At 46.1% G+C, this 10,265-nt stretch overlaps 1 protein-coding gene across 1 annotated transcript; it reads left to right on the forward strand.

Annotated features, from left to right (window-relative positions):
• The first annotated feature begins 460 nt into the window (after window positions 1-460).
• Window positions 461-8,262, forward strand: LOC130022206 (zinc finger protein 345-like). The gene is made up of 4 exons (XM_056112962.1): window positions 461-472; window positions 2,028-2,515; window positions 2,684-3,030; window positions 8,204-8,262. The coding sequence occupies exons 1-4, from the start codon at window positions 461-463 to the stop codon at window positions 8,260-8,262; spliced, it is 906 nt and encodes a 301-aa protein (XP_055968937.1).
• The last annotated feature ends 2,003 nt before the right edge of the window (window positions 8,263-10,265 follow it).

A 10,265-nucleotide genomic window follows, 5' to 3' on the forward strand; every position in this document is an offset into this window, starting at 1 on the left:
GCTGAAAGGAGGAACCCTGAGGCCGGGGAAGAGAGGCATGCATGCATGTCTTGTAGGATTGCCAAGCTTTTCACAGCAATCCTTTCCAGGGACCTTCCCTTTTCTGTGGGATACTTTGGACTGTGAGAACCAAATAGATGTCCTCAAGCTGTACTGCCTGTTTAAGGATGTCCCATCCCATTCGAAGATTTCATTTTCTTTTTTTTGGGGGGGTGTGTCACACCCAGAAATGCACAGGGGATACTCCTGGATCATGCACTCAGGAATTACTCCTAGCAGTGTTCAAGGGGCCATATGGGATGCTGGGAATCGAACCCTGGTAAACTGTGTGCAAGGCAAATGCCTTACCCACTGTGCTATTGCTCCAGCCCCTCCATTCGAAGAATACTTACATTGTATATTGTGTTTCGTTTCAGAACTCAATGCATGGCTTCGGGATTTAGGAACTCAATCAGCGAGTATGAGTGAGCCGGTAAGATTTTCAAGTTTGGAATCAATTTTATAATACTAACAGAAAATATCAGTGGACCAGCATGTTATTTTTAAAGTGCAGGGCCGGGAACGGCTGGAAAAAAAATTTGGAGTATGATGCTTGAATTTGAGGACCCTTATCTTAACTGGGTGCTGACATCTCTGCTCAAAACCTAAAGAAAATTGTAATATGTTTCATGTATATGCCTTGCTTTTTCATTTGATTGAAAGTATCTACAAATGATATTCGTTAAAATACCTTGTCTTTTAAACTGGTCCATCCACATCGCCATGTGTTTCACAGAGACCTACTGGTAATGCTGAGCACTGAATGGTGTACCCCAACCCTAAGTGAAAACAAAATACAGAACAGAAAAAGTCATTGACCCTGAAAAGAACCTGCCTATGGTGAGATGTTTTCAATGGCCCTTGTGGTCAGTGTCAGCAGTGTTGGATGCAGTTTTTCTTAACAAATGCATCCCCGACTTTACTCCACATTGAGATAGAACTGAACACAGAATTTAGTGTGTTTTATCTTGAATCTGGTGCATCAGTATTCTGTGGAGGGAGTTATTTCTGCCTGTTCATCGAGTTAAAAAATATTTAACAAATTAATGGCCCCTCATTCATCAATTTTCCATGTGTGTCTTACAGAAACATTAGGTTAGTCCATGGTATTGCCATCCACTTGTCGGGAATTGCATTGGTATGTTGCAAATGTTAGAAATCAACCTGCAGGTATCAATTTCTTTTGACATGGAGACACTTAAGGCAGAGAACGATAATTGGAATCCTCTGCTGTTCTACAGGGAAGCAGCCAGCCCGAGTGGAATGTCTCTGACCCTTCACACTGTGAAAAAGTTTCGAGTGTGCATTTGTGCCCTCAGCCACATGGGGATGCCAAGGCAAGCAGGATTGCCTCCGAGGGTGATCAGAATGGAGAGAGCAACCTCATTCTGAAGAATCCCTCCCCGGGGAAAAGTTTCACGCAATCTGTTATTCTCAGTCTACAGACACATACCCCAACATTGGAGCAGACCCTTGAATGTGGGAGAGGAGCACTGTTTACAGCGAGTCCTTCACACCGAAAGCCTCACAAGCAAAGTCACCATGGATTGACCCTGTCTCAGTGTAAGGAATGTGGGGGAGCTTTCCCATGTTCCCAGGACTGTGATTTTCCCTTAGAAACCCACAGTGGACAGAATCCCCAAGAGTATCAGCAGCAAGGGCGTGGTTTGAATCCGGCATCACCCCAATGTGATGACATGAACATCCACACAGGGGGGAAACCACATGCATGTAAGGACTGTGCGAAGGCCTTCACTCAACCCTCAGACCTCTTACAACATTGTAGAATCCATACTGGAAAGAAAGCATATGTGTGTGAGCAATGTGGGAAGGTCTTTGGTTACTCCTCATACCTTTCTAGACACAGGAAAATTCATACTGGAGAGAAACCTCATAAATATAAGGCACATGGAAAAGCCTTCACTCGATCCTCAACCCTCACCGGGCATATGAAAACTCATACTGAAGAGAGGCCTTATATATGTAAGGAGTGTGGGAAGGCCTTTACTTATTCCTCAAACCTTAGTCGGCATATAAGAATTCACAAAGGAGAGAAGCCTTATGGATGTAAGCTATGTGGAAAGGCCTTCTCTGTGTCCTCAAGCCTTGATGTGCATATGAGGATTCACAATGGAGAGAAGCCTTATGGATGTAAGGTTTGTGGAAAGGCCTTTGTTAATTCCTCAAGACTTACCTGCCATATGAGAATTCACACTGGAGAGAGACCATATGTTTGTAAGGAATGTGGGAAGGCCTTTGTTGAATCCTCAGGTCTTACTCGGCATATGAGAATTCACAATGGAGAGAAGCCTTATGGATGTAAGGTTTGTGGAAAGGCCTTTGTTAATTCCTCAAGACTTACCTGCCATATGAGAATTCACACTGGAGAGAGACCATATGTTTGTAAGGAATGTGGGAAGGCCTTTGTTGAATCCTCAGGCCTTACTCAACATATGAGAATTCACAATGGAGAGAAGCTTTATGGATGTAAGGTATGTGGAAAGGCCTTTGTTTATTCCTCAAGCCTTAATATGCATATGAGAATTCACAATGGAGAGAAGCATTATGGATGTAAGGTATGTGGAAAGGCCTTTGTTGTATCCTCAAGCCTTCTCTGCCATATGAGAATTCACACTGGAGAGAGACCATATGTTTGTAAGGAATGTGGAAAGGCCTTTGTTGTATCCTCAGGCCTTACTCGACATATGAGAATTCACAATGGAGAGAAGCCTTATGGATGTAAGGTATGTGGAAAGGCCTTTGTTTCTTCCTCAAGCCTCAATATGCATATGAGAATTCACAATGGAGAAAAGCCTTATGGATGTAAGGTATGTGGAAAGGCCTTTGTGGAATCCTCAACCCTCATTCGCCATATGCGACAGCACACTGGGGAGAGACCATATATTTGTAAGGAGTGTGGGAAGGCCTTTGTTTCTTCCTCAACCCTTACTCGTCATGTGAGAATTCACACTGGAGAGAAACCATTTGTTTGTAAGGAATGTGGGAGGGCCTTTCATCAGGCCTCCGGCCTAATTGTACATCGGGCAGTTCAAACTGGGGTGAAATCTTATATATGTCAAGAATGTGGGAAGGTCTTTGTGTTTCCTTCTGGTCTTAGGAAACATCATAAAATTCATAGTAGATAACTCAATGACCTAATAACAATTTTTAATGTCAAAACAGGCCCTTTTCAGAAAGTCTTTTTTCTTTGTACCATGGGATGCTGTGCTACAAAAGTGCAGCCAGGGAGGTAATAATCCTAGCTATGTGTAACAAACTTTTTGTGATGTCAGTCTATAAGGGAAAGTCTATGCCAGGGTCCCCGAATTTGAACTTGATATGTATGTTAACATGTACTTTTCAGATTTCTGGTGAAAACTAAGAGGAATACGAATAAAATGAAAAAAAATCTCCTTTGCTCAGGGCTGTCATGGTCAAGAGTTGCCAAGATTAGTACCAGGAATTTTGCTTCATGGCTTGGAGGCCAGTCACACATGCTAGGGGAAAAGGCAGCCCAGATAGAGAATGGAGCACCAAATAAAGAGTGTTGCAAGGATCCTCCCAGGATGGGAGAAGCATGCTGAAAGTAGACTATAGACCAAACATGATTGCCACTCAATGCCTCTTTTGCAAACCACAACACCCAAAATAAGAGAGAGAACAAAGGGGAATGCCCTGCCACAGAGGCAGGGTGGGATGAGGGTGTGGGGGGTGGGAGGGATACAGGGATCCGTGGTGGTGGGAAATGTGCACTGGTTGAAGGATGGGTATTTGGTCATTGTATACTTGAAACCCAAGCACAGAACTTTGTAAGTCTACAACTGTGCCTCATGGTGTCTCCCTAATTAAAAGTTAAAAAAAGGAATTTGAATAAAAAGGCAAAATAAAATCACTTCGCTCAGGGCTGTCAAGTCTCACCACTGTCTTATTCTTTGTTGTGACTCTGGCTTGACATTTTATTTTGCTTTTTGGTTCACATGCAGTGATGTTCTGTGGTTACTCCTGCCTCCACAATCAGTAGTTACTTCTGGAAGTTCCTGATGACCATATGGGATGGCAGGGATTGAAACTGAACTGCCCCGTGCAAGGAAAATGTCCTCCCCTCTGGACTACTGCTCCAGCGCCTGTGACTTGACCTCTGTAAATGGTAAATCACAATACATGCAGTCCTGTACCTCGATCTCCCTCAGATGTTCTATAAGTATGCTATTCGGTTCTGAATTAAAGGTTCACTGTGCTCTGGTCCATCTGCCATCACTTGTTATGGTCCCCGTGTCTTTGTTTCTCTGGAGAGCGGAACACCAAACACCTCATACTATGGGACCTACCGACTCACTATTCTTCACATCTGGCAACCTGGGAGGGGTGCCTCAGAATTCACACTTGAGTATTTGTTGTTCTTGTTTCCTTTCATTAGAGTTACCTTTTGACGTTGCAGTATTTTTGGTAAACACCCTTCTTTGTCTGTGGCTTATTCCTACCTCTGAGCTAAAGGATCACTTCTGTCAGAGGTCTGGAGCCCATATATGTGCTAGTGTATTGAACCTGGGTCAGTCAAGTGCAAGGTGAATGTTTTATCAGCTGTATTACCACACCAATCCACAAGATATTATATTCATGGTTTAAAAGTAGACCCAAGGGGTATGGTTGCCGCCAGCAGGTCAATCAGTACCTGTGAGGCGAGTGCATCAGCAGCCTGATGGCGCCTTCAGACTTCCAGATACCCCAAAATTGCTGCTGTGCCTTTGGCTAGCCCCCAAAAATTTGGGGCAAAGCTTAACCAAGAATGTAAACGGCCAAAACTTAGGTTTGTGGGAGACACACCCACAAACCACCTCCGGCTCAGCTATAGAATTGGAGGCATGGCCTCTCTGGTTCCTGATTGAACTGCTTAATGGCCATGATCCCAGAGACTCAGAAACAAATCTCGAAACCCAGAGCCTTTTGGCAGAAATGCGCCCGGTACCTGCAGTAGGTTACCGGTGCTGGGCCAACCCAGGTGGGAATAGGTTTCATGCCTTGGCCTGTTGCCCCTGGTGGCCCAGTGGCCGCCATCCTTCAGAGGCCACTGGACAGTCAGGTTTGGGCCCACAGTTACGAGACACGCAGGACCTCACAGGATGGGGGTGGAGCCGGTCCTGTCCTCCCCACCACAACAAGACCCCAAGTCATCGCACATGAACGCCTCTCTGACTCCTGATCAAGATGCTTAACGGTCATGATCCCAGAGATTCAGAAACAAATCTCAAAACCCAGTAGCTTTTGGCAGAAATATGTCCGGACCCCACAGTACGTTACTGTAACCCGGCCACCCCAGGGAGGAAAGGATGTTGTCACTCCACCTACTCCCCCCTGGCGAATCAGTGGCTGTCATCCTCCAGAGGCCATTGGACAGTCAGGCTCAGGCCTGCAGTGACAACCTTGTTGGGCCTCACAGGATGGGGGGGGGGGGGGACCGGGCCTGTCCTCCCCACCCCAATGAGACCCCAACTCATCGCCCACAAACGGGCTCTCTGGCTCCAGATCAAGCTGCTTAACGGCCTTGACCCCAGAGACTCCGAAACAAATCTCGAAGCTCAATGGCTTTTGGCAGAACTGCATTCGTACCCCGCAGTAGGTTACTGTTCCCGGGCCATCCCAGTGGGGAAAGGGTGTTGTCCCTCTGCCTGTTCCCCCCTGGCGGCTCAGTGGCCGTCATTCTCCAGAGGCCATTGGACAGTCAGGTCTAGGCCCGCAGTGATGAGACATTTTGGGGCTCACGGAATGGGGGTGGAGACGGGCCTGTCCTCCCCACCCCAATGAGACCCCAAGTCATCGTCCACGAACGGCCTTTCTGGCTCCTGATCAAGCTGCTTAACGGCCATGATCCCAGATACTCAGAAACAAATCTTGAAACCCAGCAGCTTTTGGCAGAAATGTGTCCAGACCCCGCAGTAGGTTGCTGTTGCTGGGCCACCCCAGGGGGGAAAGGGTGCTGTCTTTCCAACTGCTTCCTCCTGGCGGCTCGGTAGCCGTCATTCTCCAGCGGCCATTGGACAGTCAGGCTTGGGCCCCCAGTGAGGAAACTTGTTGGGCCTCAAGGGATGGGGGTGGAGCCGGGCTTGTCCTCCCCACCCCAACAAGACCCCAAGTCATCACCCACAAATGGCCTTTCTGGCTCCTGATCAAGCTGCTCAACGGCCATGATCCCAGAGACTCAGGAGCAAATCTCGAAACCCAGTGGCTTTTGCCAGAAATCCCTCCAGATTTAAGTGTTAAAATTTTAGAATTTCCTCTAGGATACCCGGCTGGCCTCTAAGTTATGGAGTAATCCTCCTGGTGCTGATCTCAGCTATTCTTGGCTATTAATCTCATACTTTGTTACTTTAAATCTACAACTTTAAAAAAAAATAAATAAAATAAAGGGAAAAAATTTGTAAGTCTACAACTGTACCTCGTGGTGTCTCACTAATAAAAATTTTTTAAAAAGTAAAAAAAAAAAATTTTAGAATTTCAAAATCACATGGCCTTACTGCAGCCACACGACATCATATGTTTTTCATAACCAGCAATAGAACACAAATTGTCTACTGTTGCCTTTTCAGCAGATCTGAGTGTTGGGGTAAGTAAAGTAAAGTAAAGGCCCTCCCGTTGATCGTCAATTTGCTCGAGCGGGCCCAGTAACGTCCCCATTGGAGACTTTGTTGTTACTGTGTCTGGCATATTGAATACGTCACGGGGAGCTTGCCAGGCTCTGCCGTGCGGGCGAAATACTCTCAGTAGCTTGCCGGGCTCTCTGAGAGGGGCGGAGGAATCGAACTCGGGTCGGCCATGTTGGCTGCGTGCAAGGCAAATGCCCTACCGCTGTGCTATTGCGAGTGTTGGGGTAAAATCTCAAATAATAATGGTGGGTCTGGTGTCGAAATATTGAATGTGATCAAAGTAGAGTAATGTGAAAATCATCTGCCCCACAGGTAGTGGGAGGGTGTGGGATGGGGGTATACTGGGGTTTTTGGTGGTGGAGAATGGGCAGCGGTGAAGGTACGGGTGTTTCATTGTATGACCGAGACTTAAACCCGAAAGCTTTGTAACTTCTCATGGTGATTCAATAAATAAAATTGTAAAAAAAAAATTAAAGAAAATAAGGTGGAGTTCATGCACAATTCAATCAGCTAATCAGTGACTGAATAAATAGCAGTATTCCTACATTAAAAAAAGTAGACCCACTCCAGAAATTCCAGTTGTTAGACACACGTAAAATCATGGCTCATAGTAAACACCCTGGATATTTCGATAGTTTTGTGATACAAGACACTGTTTACATGGTTTTCAGAGCTGTTCCTGCAAAACAGGAGCAAGTGCTGGAGGAGGCTCATGTGATGATTCGGTATTACAGTAAATCGGGACCAGGATGGCCTAGGTTCAGCAGATCAGACATGGGGCACCTGGGACTCACCCGAGTGCAGAAGTGACCTTGTTCCCTGGAAGAAAGCTCCCAGGCCCATGACCCCGCCCATTATACAAGAGGACAGCTGAAGGTTTGTCCACCCTGAGTCCCTGTGACTGCCCCCATGCAGAGCCACTAATGGGCCTGTTGTCACTGTGACCTGCAGGGGCCATCTCTGCATGGGAGCTCCTGGCCTAAGAGTTAGTCCATGGCCTTAGGTACGTTCCTGTAGGGCCCTGAGTGGATTCCCGGGGCTCGGGCAGGGCTGTAGTTTACTCCTCTGTTGGCTGAGACTAGCCCTACTGTCCCAACAGGCAGCCTGGTCACAACCCATTTCTCTGTCCCCTGGAGAGGGAGGAGCATCTTGCAGTGTATCCCTGTGGATGGGGTGTGAGCCAGTGACCAAGTATCTGGCAAGTCATTACATTTCTTGCTCCAATGCAGCGACTTCCTGGTGGGGGGCAGGGCTGGCTGTGCTCCTCTGGTGCTCACGGCTCAGGTCTTTCATGGAGACTCCTGATGATCTACAGGAAAAACAAAGGCAGGAGGTGGTGACGTGCCCTCTGCCACACCATCCTCAGGCATGAGAGCGACAAGATGACCCAGTGCAGTGACAGGAGCGCACAGGCTTCTCAGGTCTTGGGTTGTTTCAGGAAGGAGACGTGGGATGTGGCTCCGAGCCTGAGTGCCTGGCTCTCTGCTGTTTGAGGTCGTAGGGCTTCAAGCTCCTGGATCCAGGCATCTGTGCCAAGTTCATGCTCCCCTTCTTCCCCGCTGGACTGTCCATCACGGAATGATCTGTGCTTTAATTTCCTGGCTTTGTCGTTAATCTTCCTTATCTATCAGGTGTGTAGAATAATCCATGGGAATCTCAGCCTTCGGTCTTCCTTTATGTGCCTCAGCAGGGTGGCTGTGGAGCCTGCAACTCCGAGTCCCCTTTTTTGGAGCAGTCAGAACCCCTCTGCCCTCTCTAACACCATGCTTATCTTTGCTCTCGGATCATTATATGTTTTTGAGTAACTAAGAAGTTTATCGTCGTTTAGGTTTTGGGCCCAGCCATAGTAATACATGACTCCTTGTGGGTCTCAGGTGTAACTCCTGGCCGTGCGCTCAGGAATTGTACCCGAGGTGTTCAGGGATCTGAGATCTGAGCCTGTCTGCCTCAAGCTAAGCACATGGTCTCTCTCCTGTTCTTTCGTGTTCCTCTTAGTTATATTTTTGCCTTTGTTTTATAGTAATGAATAAGTCCATATCAAAATTAGTTTGGATCAGGACATGGATAGCAGGGAGCGCACTTGCATTTTGGGCAGCTGACTGATTTTTGATCCCCTGCATTTCATGTGGTCCCTGTATCTGGTCTGGTCAAAATACAACACCCGAAAGCTAGTTTGGATAATGTCTAGGTCATCACAGTGATCACCCAAAAGATCTACCCTTTTCTGTGGGCCTGTTTGGACTGTGAGAACTATCAAGATGTCCGCTATCTGCTGGACCTCATTCTCCTATCCAGTGAGTAACTCTTACATTCTGTTTTGTTTGATTTCAGAAATCAAACCCCAAATGTGGGATTCAGTATTACCACATTTTGATGCAGTACAACAAGATCATCGATTACAAGTGAGCTGGAAAGGTTTGCATGTTCAGAATAAATGATTATGCCAGTGGGATTTTCAGTGGACCAAGCATGTGGCTTGAATGGGGGCACCTGGCATCCTTTGCTGTCAGCAGATCTCCAGACTCCGGACACCGCAGGGAGGAAATCCACAGCCTTATGCCAAGAGTAACAGGCTCTTAGCCTCAGTGGGTGATAAACTCAGTAGTTTTAAGATTTAAAGACATTCTGTTTTTTTAAATACCAAAATAATACTGGGGGGGGGGGGGTTGTAGAATGTAAGCACAGGTGAACATTGTTGAAAAGAACTGTTTTTTTGGCCCTAGTAGTAGTGTAGTGGGAAGTGCACTGCTTTGTCTAGGGATGGAACCAGGTTCTATACCCAGCACCCAATATGGTCCCCACAGCCCCGCTAGGAGTGATCTATAAGCACTATTTTGTGTGACACTGCCCCAACAAATAAATACAAAAAACTCCCCAAAACCTCATTGATTAACATTAACTGACATTACTCAATTAGGTTCGATGTCTTCAATGGCCCCTGTGTTCTCAGTTTTGTGGGGATTCAGCCTTGCTTTCATACATGCATCCCGAGCTCCATACTGAGTTACAACCGAACCCAGACTCTGATTTATTTTTATTTGTTTGAAGCTGGTGCTTCCATTTTCTGTATAGGAATTATTTTCACGTAATGTGTTCTTCATTGAGTTGAGAAAGAAATGGACACAAGTTAATGACCAACACTTCTGTCAATTTTGCATGTCCTTCCAAAAACATTTTGTCATTACAAGAAAGCCATACAGGTTTCAATAATTATATTTGCCTGGTGGAAATGTTAGACACCAAACCTGCAGGGCTCGACATTTTTTTGACATGGAGACTCTCACGAAATCAAGAAATAATTGGAATCCTCCTCTGTTATTCTCCACGGAAGCAGCCAGGCTCGATGGAATGTCTCTGGTCCTATGCACTATAACAGTCTCTAAACACTGAATCAGGGATGATTTAAGCACACCTTTTACAGTACATTTCTGCATCCAGTGTTCTGCATTCCACAGATGGGCGCATCATTTTGTTTGTGTTTCTTTTTCTGGCTAACTTCACGCAATGCATATTTTTTCTTTCCGACCCTGTTGCTGCATAAAATCAGTAATTCTAAAACCTAAAAAAAACACTTATTTGTATTTA

The sequence above is a fragment of the Sorex fumeus genome, unplaced genomic scaffold (assembly GCF_029834395.1).
Source record: "Sorex fumeus unplaced genomic scaffold, SorFum_2.1 ptg000019l, whole genome shotgun sequence".
Lineage (NCBI taxonomy): Eukaryota > Metazoa > Chordata > Mammalia > Eulipotyphla > Soricidae > Sorex > Sorex fumeus.